The 20,364-nt window shown below is 35.6% G+C and overlaps 1 protein-coding gene across 1 annotated transcript; it reads left to right on the forward strand.

Moving 5' to 3' along the window:
* The first annotated feature begins 6,641 nt into the window (after positions 1-6,641).
* On the forward strand, positions 6,642-12,287 carry LOC146139422 (receptor-type tyrosine-protein phosphatase epsilon-like). Its single transcript, XM_083392437.1, has 11 exons — positions 6,642-6,758; positions 7,562-7,696; positions 7,796-7,929; positions 8,434-8,569; positions 8,803-8,903; positions 9,193-9,257; positions 9,342-9,415; positions 10,130-10,276; positions 10,526-10,674; positions 11,466-11,601; positions 12,013-12,287. The coding sequence occupies exons 1-11, from the start codon at positions 6,696-6,698 to the stop codon at positions 12,097-12,099; spliced, it is 1,227 nt and encodes a 408-aa protein (XP_083248563.1). The 5' UTR covers positions 6,642-6,695; the 3' UTR covers positions 12,100-12,287.
* Positions 12,288-20,364: the final 8,077 nt, after the last annotated feature.

The raw sequence follows: 20,364 nt of genomic DNA on the forward strand, positions 1-20,364 counted from the left end.
TTTGAGCTTATCCATTCGACCAAATTTGCTAACTTGGCGATTGTTATGACGTCATTCGTTATTGGATCGGATTGCGGTACGTTTCGCCCAAATTATTTGCTATCCGCATCGGAATAAAACATTTAGATCTGACATCCCAAGTGACAATATAACCTGGATTCGTAACAAAACGTGAGTCAAATTCCTGTTTAGTTGAATCGTTCTACTGAACACAAATTGTTAATGGAGCAATCCAACTTCATCTTATCGCATTTAGTTTCCACTATATTCCACTATATACACAGCTTTGAGTCAAGTAATTACTTAAGCTCTAATCGTTCTAATAGATTTTATCAGTTATGTGAAAATATAATACCACTGACATTGATAAGAAGGCATTTGTTTACTACACAGCTATTAAAATAAATAACATTTCAATTTTGTCTTTGAAGTTAGCTGTTTTACGATTTTCTAAAACATTATAAAATGAACTAAAGCACACTTTTTTTAAGATCTTCAAAGAGTTTACATCTTTTACGGCAAAGTTTGGGATAAAACAGTTTACAAATTCTCAAATGAATCAGCAATTCTAAAAGATTGGTCAAAGGCGAACGAACTTGGGCAACTATCGTATTTGGACTTCTACAAAACGTGAGGGAATTTGATAAAATTACTATTAATTATATTTCAGGCCAACTAAAAAAAACAATTACGAGAATTAAAAACGATTTCAAGATTTGAAGGGTATCCTACTTTTCAATTGCAATAAAACAAGTTCCGTCATTACAGGTTTCCGCAATGAACACACTTGTTTAACCACTACGCTAAAATAGGCAATTCATGTAGAGCGACTGTTGATGGTTAAATTAGATTGTTTAATCTAAAATTTGTGGCTAACGATCGGAGCTATTTGTATTTAATTCATTATTTTGAGACCAGAAAAACATACTATGAAAGTTTAGGAATCACTGGATCAAACAGAATTTAACGTTTTGTAATTGTAATAAGCGAAGTGAACAGTTCGCATACGCAATTTGTTTTCTGTAACCAGGACCTTCTGGAGACGTTCTGGTCAACGGTAACGACTAACATTATATATTACATCAGATAGCTAGATAAACAAATAGTCTGTAGTGTGGTTTGTACTCACCACCTCCGGCCATTGCGGACCACCGGTCTACCAACTAAGCTACTATGGCTCAGAGGGCAGCGATCACAGCACCTTTGCCTGTTGCACCCTGTTTGTACAAACAACCTCAATTAAACGGGACTAAATTAACAGCCCACTCACTCAGGGTCTGATTACACATTGTGTATATGAACGTTTTTAGTTAAATAAATTTCTTCAATTAAGGGTGTGAGAACAAACAGGGTGCGGCAGGAAATGGTCGTTTTCGCTTTGAGCCTGTGTAGTTCACTTGATAGAGCGAGTCGGTCCCTGTAGGACGGGTGATCGTAGGTTCAAAACTCACCCAGGCTAGTTATTGTTTTAGCCGGGCCTTGCGTTTACTATTATCCTGAATAAGCCTAACGATTTCGGTAAGCCTATTCGAAGGCATACGGGTGTTGTAATAAGGTAGTAATAAAATTAATAACTTTTTCTAAAGGGACTCCTTAAACAACTTGTTTAAATTGAGATTGGTACATTTCAAGATTAATTCGTTTTAGTGTAATTACATAGGACTTAAAAAGTCTCCCTTCCTTGAACTAGACCAAATCGAAAGCCCCATTAACAATAAACAAAATTATTCAAATTTTATAAAAGTTGGTTGTTATAGTCAGATATGCAAAATATGAGTTGTGAAACCCTAACTTAGAATAACAATTGACTAACTCATAGCTACCCGGTCTGAACGTCACGACATCCATGCAAGTGTTATTTTCTGATTTTTCTTCAAATATAATGTCTAAAGTAATGCAATATGCTGGCCCTTTTTGACCTGCATATTGCAAGTATACTTTTTAACAAGAAGGATGACGGAAAATGTTGATATATGCAAAGGGTCTGTGCTTTCCTGGCCTATAATAGCATGGATTTGCTATTTGTTTAAGATTGTATTATAGGTTAAAGTAAAATTATTTGTTTAAACAGTGATTTTTTTGAACTTGTAATTTACGTAACATCCCGAATTATCCCATATTCAGCTGTTCTGTTAGTCGATATAGTTATCGTTGCTTTAAATAAACAACATGTATCACAGTAATGATACCCAGCGAGAAGCAATCTACTTTTGTCAATATCATCACAAAAGATGGAGGGTGCTGACTATAGGAGAACCATCAGACAATGGTCCAATCACCGACGGTTGCCCACCTTCCGAAGGTGAGTGTTGAGTCAGAGTGTGAATAATATGTGTTTGTACACATGTTTATACACAATATACATGCACCAAAACAAAACTATTTGAAACTTTTAGTCAAAGTTTAGAACTCCTACAGATTTAACTGTTTAATATTGATTGTTCGGTACGCTGTAATACAGTATAAAGTTTCTTATAAAACCCATAAAAAAAACGAAGCTGTGAATCATATTTAAAGGAAGGGTTAAATTGTTAAACCAAGGATAAGGGGTCTATAGACTCAAGATTTCCTGGCAGCTTTATTATGCTTGTGTAGGTTGGTCAGACGTCTTCCACTTATACGCAAGAAGGTATCCAGTTGCAGGACACCAACCAATCTACAACTTCTGGAGAAATTTTGATCCACGTGGAAGCAGGTTGACTGATGTGAATAGTCCTTACGGTGGATTTGATCAATTAAAGAAAACATTTTATTTACCAGGTATCCGAAAAATATCACACACGGTTTACAGCCCTCCACAAATATCTAGACGTGTTAGAAAAACTTTTACTTTATTATTTAACTAAAAATACCTATAAACCACGGCTATTATATTTTTTTTATATACTTTGCTGTGTATAACGACATACAAAGTAAATCTATCCGACTTTACCCTTTCCGGAAAGAAAATTGATCGCTTACCTTCTACGGGAATAAATTAGATGGGAGAGGTGTAAGTTTAGACTTAGTTTGTGAATAGACTGTTACAACCCACGACTTGAACAGCGATTTGCTGTTTGTTGAATTCAAATTGACCTAGGTTTGTTTCGATACGAGTTGCGTCACGACTTTTTGTAAATGTTACAGCTTTCTACGCTTCCAAAGACGAAGATTTATTCGACCCAACTTAAGTTCAGCCCTTTGTTTTTTTAAGTTACGTCCTGATATTCCATTAAGAGGGTGTTAATATTGATAACAACAAACGAGTTTCATATTATTAATAATTAATATAGTGAGAAGCATTTTTGTGGGAGCTCAATACAACACAAGTTCTAAGCAATGGTTTTGGAATGATGGTACAAACGCAAACTTTTCCACAACACCTACAACATGTAAACAGAAAGCATTGTCGTATGGAATGAAAGATCTGGAAGATAGAAACTGCTCGGGGCAACTGGCCTACTAGTCGTGTGAAGTGAAATTAAATCGTGAGTACGCACAACCAACAAACCACTTTTCACCATCATAATTACAACGTAGAAATTGATTACAATCAACATGTTGTGAATTATTGTTCAAAATTTAGTGACAACATGGATAAGAACGGAGAAATGTAACTCCACAATTATTAACGTGAACTGGTCTAACGATTTTAACAAAGTGGCAACCAAAATGAAACTTAATCTTACTATAAAGGTATTTTGTTTCTTTTCAAAACAATATAGTAAAAATGGTAATTCAAAAAGGTAACCTTGTTCATAGTACTCGGAATTGCTTTATCCGCAGATTGAAATCGAAAGAAAAAATAGCAATGTGTTTAATGAAAGCAAGTCACTACAAACTGACCGCATCAAAATATCAGGATTAGAGCAACGTACCAACTACCACGTAAAAGTAAATTTATTCGACTTTTTTAGAGTTTTAGAGTGAATTCCGATTTAGCCTACTTGAATACCACATTTGCTTTAAGGTTATATTTTACAATTCCAACAACTTCAGTATTGCGTCAACTCATAACGTCACAACTGGATTTGGCAGACCGGATCCAATCACTGACGCCTACGTCAAGTCATCACAGCCTTGTGTTATCGCCTTTCGTGAAACTTCTTGGCAAGACAATGCTACCTCGTACAAAGTAATGTTTCTTTATTTAACTTTATTTCTCTAGACTTCAATCTGAATTTTGTTTATAGATCACCGCCTCTAGTGTCAACGGTGAAACCAATCATACACTTACCACACATAATTATCAAGGGTTTGGTGGAGTTACAATTGACACTAGTAGTCATGGAAGAGGGGTCAATATTACCTTTACGGTTTGTTATTTTTGTACTTTCCAAGGCATGGCATCGGGCCTTAAATGTGATATGAATTTATCCCAAAAATGTAATATGAGTTTATTTAACCGAAAATGTTATTAAACACAAAAGACACAATTTTAATTATAAAGGTCACAATTTCAAAAATTAATTGTTGTGCAACCGAACCACAGTTAAAACGGCAAAGCTTATGATGAAATTTTAACTGATCTAAGAAAAATCGAGCATAATTTTATCCAATGGTTTAGGGCAGGCCACTTTTATTGTAAACTTATAATGCAAATTAATTTTTTATTATTTTGAATTACTCTTTTGAAGCATTATTTTTCAACATGTATTATCGTCAGAAATAAAATTTGAGCAATTCTCCGTATATTATAATGCGAACTGAAACACAGGTGCAACCATTTTCGTGCGATGGAGAAAGCACGATTAAGGCCGTGGAAGGATTTTGTTATTTGCCTGATCCCTCAACTGCAGTGACTACTCCAAATCCAAGCACAGTAGTCACTGGTTGGTCAACCCAAGGTTACGAGTCAACCACGAAACAAGAAATTAAAACAGGTTTTAAAATATCAGATAATCCTGGCATTTCTTCCAATGCCAATTTTCCTTGTATTACAGATGGCGACCCCTCATCTGACTTTGAATTACGGATAGTCAGTAAGTGAAACATGCGAAATTATTTCCTTGGATTTGCTCACTTGTACTTGTTGCTTCAAGCTTTAGCTGTGATTAACCGCTTGTTGTGTTTACATTTAGGTGGCGCTGTTGGCGCTGGTGTGCTTTTCCTTATTCTAATTGCTGTTGGGTGCGTCGTATACAGAAAGTATGAATATCATAGTATTGTAGGTTTATTGTATTATAAAAAAACAAATATATTCATGCTGGGTAGATTTAACTGTTTGCTATATTATTACCAACTATATCATTGGGCTCTGGCATGAATAATTCACGACAATAAGGAGGATTTAGGATTTAGTTAACGAATGCATAAAAATGTTTAGTACGACATCACAAATTTACCTAAAAATAAATTATCCTGTGGTCCACTAAAAAGGGCACAAGGACCCACATTTAGGCCGCGGCCCACAGTTTGTCGACCGCTGAACTATAGCATTACAATCTTTGGACACCTTAATGTCTCTTAGTCAGAGTTATTTACATTTTTTAGCCTCATTAGAATTAAATGCTATATACGTTTCACTGGTCTGAGAATTTAATTACAGATACGCCCGAAATGTGAAACCACAAGATAAAATTCAACCCACCGTCAGTTTCTTTTCAAACGGTAAGGTTTACGAAACAAACCTTGATTTTTAAATGTTTCCATTTTTTGGCAAAGTATACTGTTGTTTATTGTGTTGTTGTCATACATGTTTTCAGATGTGGAAAAAAACCGCCAGGATGACGTCAATCAAGCGGGACCGTCGCGACCACCGGAAAATGTTTGTAGACGTTTTAGAATTGTAGACGTAAATGTAATGCGTGCAGGGAACTGTTTTTTTTTTCAATTTACAGTTCGAAAATCCATACGTGAACGTGGAAATCAAACGACCGAAAAATGCTGAATCAAAAAAGAAATTTAAGCTGAAGATCGCCTACGAGAAAAAATCGGCTGAAAACTGCAAAATATTTTCCAAAGAATTTCAGGTAACGTTGCTGAAAGATTCTACGCAAAATTAGGAAATAAGGCAACCGCTCTAAACTTTCCTAAAATGGCTGTGTAAGATCTTTGCTGTACAATTTGTATTGTTTTTTGTAAGACAACATTTTGGTGATTTGATATAAAATAACGCGGCTGGTATACAGATATATTAAAAGATGTGATTTAAATATATGATAATGGCCTTGACTTGTCTCTCAAGAAAGCTTTATTTTTAACTGATTAGTTTTAATGTTTGTAGGAAATCATTCGAATTGATAAAAGCACACCGAAATCCTGCAAACAAGCCACATCAGATTTAAATGCACCTCGAAACCGGTACAAGAACATATTTACATGTAAGTGTACATATCGATTATCCGTTTTTAATTTAATGTAATCGCTAGCTAGTTACGGCAATTTTAAATCTGTTCAAAGAAAGTTAATTTCCTTTAATATCATTGCTTTGTTGTGAATACACACGGCCTACTATTTTAACCAAGCATGAACAATATTTTATAGACGACCACTCTAGAGTGTTTGTTTTTGGTGGAAGTGAAGGAAACGATTACATCAACGCCTCCTACATTCCGGTAAGGCCTCGTGCTTTTACTTTCAAAACAAATTTGATTGACAGAAACTTTGTTTCCTTGTAGCGTTAACTTTCTTCACTTTTTTAGGGCTACCAAAATGACAAGAAATTTATTGCTACCCAAGGACCAAAGCCAAACACCATTTCCGACTTCTGGCTGATGGTTTGGCAGCAAGAATCCTCGGTGGTTGTAATGTTAACCAGACTGACAGAATACGGAAAGGTAAAATGTGTTAACAAATGCTGAAGCATATAAACACGCGACAAAAAATATACCGACAAAGGCTGCGGACTTCTGTCGGGACTCGGGACCCGGGGATAAAATTAGATGGGAGTGGTGTAAGTTTAGACTTGGATTACGCCTATACTGTTACAACCCATGACTTGAACATTTGCTGTTTGATGAACTCAAATTGACCTATGCATGTTTGATACGAGTTGCTTTACGACTATTTGTAAATGGTACAGCCCATTTTTTCATGTTACATCGTTATATTCGATTAAGACTCACCTAGTCGGTTAGTTTTGCTTGATCGGAATTGGATCTCTAAACTCGAATGAGACTACATAAAACTACCCGAATTCGCAGTAGCAATTTTCGAAACTGATAAGTCAAAAATTGTAATCTCGCAAAGGAGAATAGCATGTGGTGAAACATTTACCAAGCACGTGTTATGGAGGGATAAATTGGGTGACTATCCAATATGATTGTATTATTTTGTATCCACCTTGTTTTAGTTACGTAAGTTGGTTGAATACCGGTTATAAAGTTGGAGCCGGTTCGGGACTTGACGAGATCGCCACATTTGCCGGAGTTGGACTCGGGTTTCTTTTTTGTACGGAGTTAGACTCGTTAGTCGGACTCAGGTTATTTTAACCGACTCCGCGGCACTGATACCGACCTCTCTAAATAACACCTTAATAACTTAACTTCCACACATACAAATAATTTTTGTAGGTAATAAACAAATCCCATTGCACTTTTCATTACCTGTACGATACTGTTGTTTGTTGTCTTGACTTTAGAAAAAGTGTGAGCTGTACTGGCCAGATTTGGGACAACAGGAAACATATGGTCTTGTGATCGTCATTCTGGAAGAAGAAATCCACATCGGGGGAATAATCAGAAGAAAATTCACTTTGAAATATGGAAATTTACAAGTTGGTCTACTACAGTATTTGTATTTATCGTTTAGCCTACTATATATAGTTCCATTTGAAATCCGTATGTGTTACTCCGCGTTTTCACAATGTTTATAGAGAACCTTGATCCACCTGCAATATACCACGTGGCCCGACCACGGTATTCCAGTGACAACATCGAACATGATTTACCTGAGAAAAATGGTGGAAGAATTAAGAGATATATCAAAACCAGTAGTTATTCATTGCAGGTAATCTGTTGAACCCTTCAAACAAATCAATATGCTTTTAAAACCAAATATTACAGAGTAAATCTGACTTCTATTTTATTTTTTATATAACTGAAAATCAAACGACGCTTATTTAAAAAACTCACCAAGTCCTGATCCTCTAATGTTTACAATCTACCAACAATGTCGTTTAAAGGTCATACACACATCTATATCGTTGTAGCGACTCTGTACCTCTACCTAGCGGTAATTTATCTGCCCAACAATATTCCTGTGAAATTCCATACATCGCCTTCGGCTTGTGTCTGCTTTATGCCTTTGTACCGACTCTCTTTTTAAAAGACCGGCTCTGTCTCTCATCACGACCAGATTTAACTGATCTGATTTTCCTTGCTTTCCTCTGCTCGACCTAGTGTAATGCAATAAACTACACCAGCTAGCACTACACTTATATTAGTCGGCAATATTTTATTTAGATTGCACTACATCGTAATAGGATATACTTACCTACATATGCCTACACAGTGCCGGAGCAGGACGAACGGGGACTTACATCGCCATGGACACCCTGTTTGACCAACTTGACGCTAAAGAGAACATCGATGCTTCTACTTTTGTGTCAAAGATGAGGGAATGCCGAACAGACATGGTTCAGACCCTAGTGAGTAAAGCCGTTTTTAATTGACAATTATATATCATTACTTGCAGCTTACTTAACATTTGAGTATTGCCACGTGTAGCTTACCTGACAGTTGGCTCAACTTTGTTCTGCAATATGACAAGAAATAAAGTGTAATAGGCAGGTTATATTAAGTTATGCTATTTTTAATGTACCAGTAGTACCGTGGCCTTCTGAATTAGATTGTTAAACAACACATATACCTCTTGAAACAGGAAGAGTACAAGTTCATTCACAAACTGCTTGCTGAGCATGAAATGTTTCCCGACTTTGACCGATCGACAAGCGATCTCCAAACTATGACTAAATACGAATTGTAAGTAAGCGAGATTTATAAAACAAATTTTAGTAAAAGTTTTTTCGTTTACCCACTCGCCATATAGGCATAGTTTATTTCTATTTGAGCCCAAAACCACTAATCACCAAGACTACCCTTAATTTTTTGGTTAATTATTTTCCTATCAGGAAACAATGTTTCGCTACGTATAGCATTTAGGTTATAATGAGCACTTGGAACACGTACACTGAAAATAATGTCTTAATTAGTATCACATCAATACCTATATTGCTTTCTCTGTTTCATACCATGAATTTACAAATTACAGGGACTTGATTGGATCCGAAGAGTTTGCGCTTCTTTCGGAATCATTGGGGAACTCGGATAAGATATGTCAGTGCTACACATTGACCAACATCACCTGATAATGTTTTTCGATTTAACCTTATTTTAAAACTAACGCTTTTATGCTTTTAGACGATAATTTCAGCGTCTCAACGTGGGTGGATAGACGTCAGGAAGTGGTTAGGATGAATGCTTCCTATATACAGGTTTGTTGTGTACAGTTAAGTGTAAAAACGTTTGCTACAGGGAGCGTGCAAATAGTTTACACGGAGTTGTCTCTTGTTAATGCAACCTACTGGATATTTAAATAATCGATTTTAGAAGTGGTTAGGTGAACTTAAAGTTGTAGTAATTAAGTAGAGTCGCATTCGAAAAGAACCACATCTCATCCCAGTATACGGTATACAGTACCCCTTATTTTAAATTGGGCTTTAGTACTACTCGTGGCTTTTGGTGATAGCTTTCGTAAAATTGACTACAATGAATAAACAAGTCTATGGGTATTTTTTTCATCTTTTACAGTAGGATTTGGTTTGCGTTTGTCATTGGTTACATTAACTTACAACCACTATGGAGGCCGATTAGTCACTCTAAAGAGGCCTACATCTTAATTTTTGAACTAAAGAACCTAGGTTTCGCAATTGACTTCATTGCGTCTCAACAACCAGACAGCAAAACTGAGCAAGTGTTTTGGAAAGCTGCCGTGGAGCAACGAGTTGACGTCATCGTTAGTCTGGTGACTAGTTTTACATTATTTTCTATTAACGATATAGGCCTGCTTTTTTTTTGCTTACAAAAATATTTTATGCCAACACTTTACTTCAAATTTAGATTTCGAAAACTTGCATGCATTTGTTTGCATTTTAACCCAAAATCCGACTAGGTTTTAAATAACATCACATTGCCTTATTCTTTCTCAGGATGACCAGCGTGACCGTTTTGATTCATTTGATTCAAACTCTTTGATTTTTCTTGGAAACAACATAAGCATTCAAATAACGTCCGTCAATGACGACGAAGGGCATTCAGCGAAGTCTCTGTTGGTCAAGGTTAATGGTATTATTAAGGTATGGACTTAAACAGACTTGACTTTTTTATGACCACTTTTAGAACTTACGGAACAATACGTAAATTGTACGTTTTAAGTTAAATAGGGGTTTCACCGCGAATATCCGTGACAGCGCGAACAGGTTCCCTGTAGAACTTTATATATTTAAACGTACCATATTGAATCTTGTATTTCGTCTTCTAGAAGTAAAAAACAGTAAAATAAAATAATTTCGGCGACTAACTGCTGACATATGTGCTCTTGACAGAAAACCAGGAAGATTTCTTACCTGGTCGTCAAAGGCTGGTGCAACCCAGGTGCGCCACCAAGTATAGATTCAATACTGGAAGCTGTTTCATCGATGCACAGATTGCTACACAATGCAACAAGAGAAGGGAGAGTACTTGTTTTCTGCAAGTATGTGCTTGTTTTTAGTTTACGGTAGAAACTACCTTAACAAAAAACATGTATATTCAAATACAGGTGCCCACATCAATATTAAAACACAATATGGATGCCGATAATATCAGATCGGAGCCGATACTCGATGCCAAGTGGTAGTATCGGTAGTCGTCCGATACTAGACTGGTATGAGTGCCGATCTGATACCAAATTAAAATGGGGATTTTAGCTTTAATGTGAGATGCAAATCAGCGATATCTACCTTATAATGTAAATGTATCAAAAAACAAAACTCTAACAACTTGATGTTCCCATACTTTTTACAAAAAGCTAATTTTGCCCAAATAATCTTGAAAAAAAATACCCCTTAAAAATCCCATATTTTATTTTATGAATATCTGAGCATCGTAACGACGTATTTGGTATTGGATGGGATGGTGATAAATTTTGTTTAAAATATCTGGCATCGGTATCGGAATAAAATGTCAAGTATCGGACAACACTAAATACCAATAATGAAAAATAGGATCAGTCATTATAAATTTGCGCTTAAATACAATAGCTGCAAATTGCTGACCAATGAACAGTAAACCATCTATTAGAATTCTTAAACCAGACAAACACAGAAGCATGTACACGTGGACAAAAATCTTTTGTTCGATAAAAAATCTTTGATAATCCTTAAAATAAACGTTTGACCTATTCAAATTGCTTATCAAGGCTTAATTTAGTTCCCACGATCCATTCAAGTTCGAGTCAAATGTGTTGTTTGTGTTAAACTCAATTACGAGTTTTCGCTTATACAGGGATGGACGAAATTCAACTGGTATTTTCATTGCCCTGGTGAACATTCTAGAACGTCTTATGGCTCAGAAAAAAGTAGATGTTTTCCGAACCGTGAAGGATCTTCGTGATCTGAGACCAAATATAATAGATAATCTGGTAAGTATCGAACAATTCAAAATCAAATTTTCGAATATGTTGTTCTTAACGCCCTAAAACAGCGGTTGTTAACCAGTAACCCCCCCTTTTTGCGCGAATGTGTAATGTTATTTGTTGTATATAGCCTTTGCATTGTGTATGATCACATGTTTGTAAACACGATTAACGCAAAGTTTAATTTTGTTTCACGCTTTGCCCGATTAAGTGTCAACTTTTGTAGCTTATTGTAGTCCCACTGATATGTTATCAAAGAATTCCTAATTTTTGTTTCGTAGGATACATATGTAATATCTGGGGGAGGGCGCAAGCACAGGATAATTACCAATTGGGGCGCGGTAGGAAAAAGGTTTAGAACCACTGTCCTAAAGAGTATTTGCGCTAATGCTTAAGAGAACATCTTTATTCGTTCAGGATTGCTACATGTTCATCTACAATGCTGTTCTGGCCTACTTGTCATCAACCAACCCCTACGTTAACTGGACTCAAAAAATAACATAAAGAAATAGATTACCCTATTTAAGAAGAATGTACTATTTAAGAAGAATTTAAACTTATACAGAAAAAATATGTAGATTATGTTGTCTATGTTGAAAAAGCACGAAGATACTCATTTTCAAAAAACAAATGAGTACAAAGATATTCATTGAGGGAGGCATTACTCGGCATACGCTTCGATCTTTGATAAATCTCTTTCGTGCCCTTCTGTTGTGCGTTCGTGGGTTCTATATCGTTTGATTGCACACAATGCCGTAACAAACGTGCCTTGCCCTTTTCCCAATAAAATATAATAATGAAGTCCAACGCTGTGGTGAAAGTTCTTGTTTGATTGAGTTAGTTGCCTTGTAAAAAGGATTTAGCGAATTGTATTGTTAGTACCCTAATATTTGCTACTGTTGATTACTATTAGAGCTAACAGTGGAAAATTTACGAACCCCTATTCGCCGCCAAACAAAAGGAGTGGGAATAAAAAACTTTTCACCGTTATTAACAGATCCGCTTCGTGGGAAAAGAACGTTTTACGCACAAACTTAGGTCGTAGCAGCAATTGTTTAACTTCCGTGATATTCAAGCAAATAAGTAATTCCTGTACCAAACTGCATCAAACGAAAGAAAAATCTCGTTAGAACATAAAAATTGCCTAATGTCTGCTGCAATAAACGCGATATTTTTGCGAACTCTGCCTAGATGTTGCAGGGGTTATCAATATCCAAATATATTTTTGGGTGGTTTATTTACGATGTCCGTGTCGGTTCTAAGGTGTCTTAAGAGAACTATGGTATAAGGATACGGTCCCTGTGATAGCAGTAGTTTTATGTTTTGCATGATATTCAAACAAACGCAAAAAGGTAATCCCTGCATCAGATGTCTTCCAACCTTTGGCGTGGTTAAACTTATTGTTAAAAGCGTTTAAAATACGACCGCGTAAACAGGAAAATTGCTTTGGGCTTTTGAGGCTACAACGCCGATTATTTATCCCTAAAAAACACTTACTGCATCTTATTTACCCACGCTTGCCGATTTATTGCAAATTAGATGTGCTACAAAGGTTTGGAAATAACGCCCCAGCGTTACCTTTGACAAGGGTTTTTCGGTATTATTGGCCAGTTATAGATCTACAATTTCGATAAAGCATTTTCGACAGCACCCATTGTTTTATTATAAATAAATTAGTGTGCCGTTATAGTAGGACGACCTGCGAATAATATAAACAATGTACAACAGCAACGTTTCAGTTTCATGTTCTATTGCGAGTATCAACCCATATAAGTGCATAACACGTTATTCCATGACAGACATTTAGAATACAGTTTAGCCTGTTTTAACATTCAAACTTCAATGTATGACATATAATCGACTGGGAGAGTAAAGCAACAGGTCGTTATCTATCTTGTGTTTGTTCGTTTGAAGTAAACAAAGTTAAAATAATAAATAAACCTACGTCCTTATTTCTTCGCGACAAACACATTATGGCATCTTCGAAAGTTATTTATCGTATCACGATTAAAAAAACATCAAACATCTCAAAAAATAGTGTTGTGTTTTTTTACAAAAAAATCCATAATACAGATTCTTTCCATTAATATATAGATTTGTTTTTTTTAATTTGTAATATTTTCGAAATACCAGTTTTTACCACAAGTAAAGCCAATGGCACTTCACAATCACCTCAAATTAGCTTTTTGACAGAAAACGTACGATTTTTTAAAAGATTGAAACAAAAATAAATATTTCATTTGATGCGAAAACATAAATAATGTGAATCCTGACATATAGAGTTGTCACGTGTCTACTGCATTTATTTAATAAAACAGAAACAAATTCCTAGTGTTATTTTATGGTTATACTATGAAAGCAATGGATTGGTTGACTTTTTGTTTGTGCTCGTTTGGTGTTGTGATTGCTTCGGCACCACAAACGTGTGGTATAACTCAACCCACGCAACCTACACAGGACAAGGAAATCAAATATTATTAGAACGATCGAGCGTGGTTCTTAACTTTTACATTAGTTGGAAAGCAGTTTGCGAGGTACCAATCTATCCTATGCTGCTCATCACTATACCGAACTGAAACTTGTTCTTGTAATTCAATGGCAGACAAAGTGGCTCGTTTATGGCTTCTGTTAGTATTAGCCTTAATTTCATCTATGAGGATAAAAGAAGGAGAAGGTTCGTTTGTTGCTGAATAGTTTAATTCATTTTAAAGGTAGGGTTGGATCTAAGGTTGGTGCGAATCCATGCTCCCCCAAATTGTATATTTTGCACATTTTAAAAATGTAAATGCAAAATGTTTCACGCTTTGCGCGAAACTAGACCATCCTTATACTATGTTTTAGCCAGTTTACAAAAACACTTTTTTGTTTAAAGATACCGTGCTGCTCATCGCACCCTATGAGATCACGTTCGTGGCCATATAGATTTTCCGTCGTTTTAATAAAAATTAAAAGACATATTTTCATACCACACTATAAAACGTTATGGCCCTTTTTTTCCTTTTTTATTTAAGTGATTAAAAAAGGTTATTTAAATTAACGTTGCGAAGTTTATTTCTATATGACGTCTGATTTAGAAGTACCTTTTAACAAAAATGTAGGTTAGAAGATTTATTCTGTGAACAACGTTATTGAGATTGTTTTAAACAATAGTAATGCTTTTTAATGTGAATCTGCGATGTCCTTCTACTTATTGTTTGCAGCACACAACTTTATTCTATTTAACGTTGAAAATACGACTTACACATTATCTGATGAACTTGTGGATGCGAACACGGCAGCAGCGAAGTGTAAACTGTTGGGTGGAGCTCTTGCTGTTTTGAAAGATCGATCTATTAGGGATAAGTTTTATCAGGAGATTCAAAACAGATATTACAACCCGGGTAAGTCTATTTGTACGATCAAGGTGGTGTGAAACATCTGATGCTTTTGACAACAAGGTTGTCCTATATTGTCGAATCGGAGCCTAACCCGATGACAAGTGTTATTATAACTACTAGTCCGATACTCGGATGGTATCGATGCCGATCCGATACAAAATTGAACTATGCATTACGGTCATGTTTTGCGATCTTATGTAGGGTTTTATCACGGAAAAGAAATTCCTCAGATATATAACTTAACAAATCGACAAACAAGCTTTCTAAGCAAAACGTAAAATTTAAGTCCAATACCCTAATCGTGAACATGATTCTTCACGGAATTAGCTTTGAGCTTATCCATTCGACCAAATTTGCTAACTTGGCGATTGTTATGACGTCATTCGTTATTGGATCGGATTGCGGTACGTTTCGCCCAAATTATTTGCTATCCGCATCGGAATAAAACATTTAGATCTGACATCCCAAGTGACAATATAACCTGGATTCGTAACAAAACGTGAGTCAAATTCCTGTTTAGTTGAATCGTTCTACTGAACACAAATTGTTAATGGAGCAATCCAACTTCATCTTATCGCATTTAGTTTCCACTATATTCCACTATATACACAGCTTTGAGTCAAGTAATTACTTAAGCTCTAATCGTTCTAATAGATTTTATCAGTTATGTGAAAATATAATACCACTGACATTGATAAGAAGGCATTTGTTTACTACACAGCTATTAAAATAAATAACATTTCAATTTTGTCTTTGAAGTTAGCTGTTTTACGATTTTCTAAAACATTATAAAATGAACTAAAGCACACTTTTTTTAAGATCTTCAAAGAGTTTACATCTTTTACGGCAAAGTTGGGGATAAAACAGTTTACAAATTCTCAAATGAATCAGCAATTCTAAAAGATTGGTCAAAGGCGAACGAACTTGGGCAACTATCGTATTTGGACTTCTACAAAACGTGAGGGAATTTGATAAAATTACTATTAATTATATTTCAGGCCAACTAAAAAAAACAATTACGAGAATTAAAAACGATTTCAAGATTTGAAGGGTATCCTACTTTTCAATTGCAATAAAACAAGTTCCGTCATTACAGGTTTCCGCAATGAACACACTTGTTTAACCACTACGCTAAAATAGGCAATTCATGTAGAGCGACTGTTGATGGTTAAATTAGATTGTTTAATCTAAAATTTGTGGCTAACGATCGGAGCTATTTGTATTTAATTCATTATTTTGAGACCAGAAAAACATACTATGAAAGTTTAGGAATCACTGGATCAAACAGAATTTAACGTTTTGTAATTGTAATAAGCGAAGTGAACAGTTCGCATACGCAATTTGTTTTCTGTAACCAGGACCTTCTGGAGACGTTCTGGTCAACGGTAACGACTAACATTATATATTACATCAGATAGCTAGATAAACAAATAGTCTGTAGTGTGGTTTGTACTCACCACCTCCGGCCATTGCGGACCACCGGTCTACCAACTAAGCTACTATGGCTCAGAGGGCAGCGATCACAGCACCTTTGCCTGTTGCACCCTGTTTGTACAAACAACCTCAATTAAACGGGACTAAATTAACAGCCCACTCACTCAGGGTCTGATTACACATTGTGTATATGAACGTTTTTAGTTAAATAAATTTCTTCAATTAAGGGTGTGAGAACAAACAGGGTGCGGCAGGAAATGGTCGTTTTCGCTTTGAGCCTGTGTAGTTCACTTGATAGAGCGAGTCGGTCCCTGTAGGACGGGTGATCGTAGGTTCAAAACTCACCCAGGCTAGTTATTGTTTTAGCCGGGCCTTGCGTTTACTATTATCCTGAATAAGCCTAACGATTTCGGTAAGCCTATTCGAAGGCATACGGGTGTTGTAATAAGGTAGTAATAAAATTAATAACTTTTTCTAAAGGGACTCCTTAAACAACTTGTTTAAATTGAGATTGGTACATTTCAAGATTAATTCGTTTTAGTGTAATTACATAGGACTTAAAAAGTCTCCCTTCCTTGAACTAGACCAAATCGAAAGCCCCATTAACAATAAACAAAATTATTCAAATTTTATAAAAGTTGGTTGTTATAGTCAGATATGCAAAATATGAGTTGTGAAACCCTAACTTAGAATAACAATTGACTAACTCATAGCTACCCGGTCTGAACGTCACGACATCCATGCAAGTGTTATTTTCTGATTTTTCTTCAAATATAATGTCTAAAGTAATGCAATATGCTGGCCCTTTTTGACCTGCATATTGCAAGTATACTTTTTAACAAGAAGGATGACGGAAAATGTTGATATATGCAAAGGGTCTGTGCTTTCCTGGCCTATAATAGCATGGATTTGCTATTTGTTTAAGATTGTATTATAGGTTAAAGTAAAATTATTTGTTTAAACAGTGATTTTTTTGAACTTGTAATTTACGTAACATCCCGAATTATCCCATATTCAGCTGTTCTGTTAGTCGATATAGTTATCGTTGCTTTAAATAAACAACATGTATCACAGTAATGATACCCAGCGAGAAGCAATCTACTTTTGTCAATATCATCACAAAAGATGGAGGGTGCTGACTATAGGAGAACCATCAGACAATGGTCCAATCACCGACGGTTGCCCACCTTCCGAAGGTGAGTGTTGAGTCAGAGTGTGAATAATATGTGTTTGTACACATGTTTATACACAATATACATGCACCAAAACAAAACTATTTGAAACTTTTAGTCAAAGTTTAGAACTCCTACAGATTTAACTGTTTAATATTGATTGTTCGGTACGCTGTAATACAGTATAAAGTTTCTTATAAAACCCATAAAAAAAACGAAGCTGTGAATCATATTTAAAGGAAGGGTTAAATTGTTAAACCAAGGATAAGGGGTCTATAGACTCAAGATTTCCTGGCAGCTTTATTATGCTTGTGTAGGTTGGTCAGACGTCTTCCACTTATACGCAAGAAGGTATCCAGTTGCAGGACACCAACCAATCTACAACTTCTGGAGAAATTTTGATCCACGTGGAAGCAGGTTGACTGATGTGAATAGTCCTTACGGTGGATTTGATCAATTAAAGAAAACATTTTATTTACCAGGTATCCGAAAAATATCACACACGGTTTACAGCCCTCCACAAATATCTAGACGTGTTAGAAAAACTTTTACTTTATTATTTAACTAAAAATACCTATAAACCACGGCTATTATATTTTTTTTATATACTTTGCTGTGTATAACGACATACAAAGTAAATCTATCCGACTTTACCCTTTCCGGAAAGAAAATTGATCGCTTACCTTCTACGGGAATAAATTAGATGGGAGAGGTGTAAGTTTAGACTTAGTTTGTGAATAGACTGTTACAACCCACGACTTGAACAGCGATTTGCTGTTTGTTGAATTCAAATTGACCTAGGTTTGTTTCGATACGAGTTGCGTCACGACTTTTTGTAAATGTTACAGCTTTCTACGCTTCCAAAGACGAAGATTTATTCGACCCAACTTAAGTTCAGCCCTTTGTTTTTTTAAGTTACGTCCTGATATTCCATTAAGAGGGTGTTAATATTGATAACAACAAACGAGTTTCATATTATTAATAATTAATATAGTGAGAAGCATTTTTGTGGGAGCTCAATACAACACAAGTTCTAAGCAATGGTTTTGGAATGATGGTACAAACGCAAACTTTTCCACAACACCTACAACATGTAAACAGAAAGCATTGTCGTATGGAATGAAAGATCTGGAAGATAGAAACTGCTCGGGGCAACTGGCCTACTACTCGTGTGAAGTGAAATTAAATCGTGAGTACGCACAACCAACAAACCACTTTTCACCATCATAATTACAACGTAGAAATTGATTACAATCAACATGTTGTGAACTATTGTTCAAAATTTAGTGACAACATGGATAACAACGGAGAAATGTAACTCCACAATTATTAACGTGAACTGGTCTAACGATTTTAACAAAGTGGCAACCAAAATGAAACTTAATCTTACTATAAAGGTATTTTGTTTCTTTTCAAAACAATATAGTAAAAATGGTAATTCAAAAAGGTAACCTTGTTCATAGTACTCGGAATTGCTTTATCCGCAGATTGAAATCGAAAGAAAAAATAGCAATGTGTTTAATGAAAGCAAGTCACTACAAACTGACCGCATCAAAATATCAGGATTAGAGCAACGTACCAACTACCACGTAAAAGTAAATTTATTCGACTTTTTTAGAGTTTTAGAGTGAATTCCGATTTAGCCTACTTGAATACCACATTTGCTTTAAGGTTATATTTTACAATTCCAACAACTTCAGTATTGCGTCAACTCATAACGTCACAACTGGATTTGGCAGACCGGATCCAATCACTGACGCCTACGTCAAGTCATCACAGCCTTGTGTTATCGCCTTTCGTGAAACTTCTTGGCAAGACAATGCTACCTCGTACAAAGTAATGTTTCTTTATTTAACTTTATTTCTCTAGACTTCAATCTGAATTTTGTTTATAGATCACCGCCTCTAGTGTCAACGGTGAAACCAATCATACACTTACCACACATAATTATCAAGGGTTTGGTGGAGTTACAATTGACACTAGTAGTCATGGAAGAGGGGTCAATATTACCTTTACGGTTTGTTATTTTTGTACTTTTCAAGGCATGGCATCGGGCCTTAAATGTGATATGAATTTATCCCAAAAATGTAATATGAGTTTATTTAACCGAAAATGTTATTAAACACAAAAGACACAATTTTAATTATAAAGGTCACAATTTCAAAAATTAATTGTTGTGCAACCGAACCACAGTTAAAACGGCAAAGCTTATGATGAAATTTTAACTGATCTAAGAAAAATCGAGCATAATTTTATCCAATGGTTTAGGGCAGGCCACTTTTATTGTAAACTTATAATGCAAATTAATTTTTTATTATTTTGAATTACTCTTTTGAAGCATTATTTTTCAACATGTATTATCGTCAGAAATAAAATTTGAGCAATTCTCCGTATATTATAATGCGAACTGAAACACAGGTGCAACCATTTTCGTGCGATGGAGAAAGCACGATTAAGGCCGTGGAAGGATTTTGTTATTTGCCTGATCCCTCAACTGCAGTGAGTACTCCAAATCCAAGCACAGTAGTCACTGGTTGGTCAACCCAAGGTTACGAGTCAACCACGAAACAAGAAATTAAAACAGGTTTTAAAATATCAGATAATCCTGGCATTTCTTCCAATGCCAATTTTCCTTGTATTACAGATGGCGACCCCTCATCTGACTTTGAATTACGGATAGTCAGTAAGTGAAACATGCGAAATTATTTCCTTGGATTTGCTCACTTGTACTTGTTGCTTCAAGCTTTAGCTGTGATTAACCGCTTGTTGTGTTTACATTTAGGTGG

Source organism: Ascidiella aspersa, chromosome 6 (genome assembly GCF_963924565.1).
Source record: "Ascidiella aspersa chromosome 6, kaAscAspe10.2, whole genome shotgun sequence".
NCBI lineage: Eukaryota > Metazoa > Chordata > Ascidiacea > Phlebobranchia > Ascidiidae > Ascidiella > Ascidiella aspersa.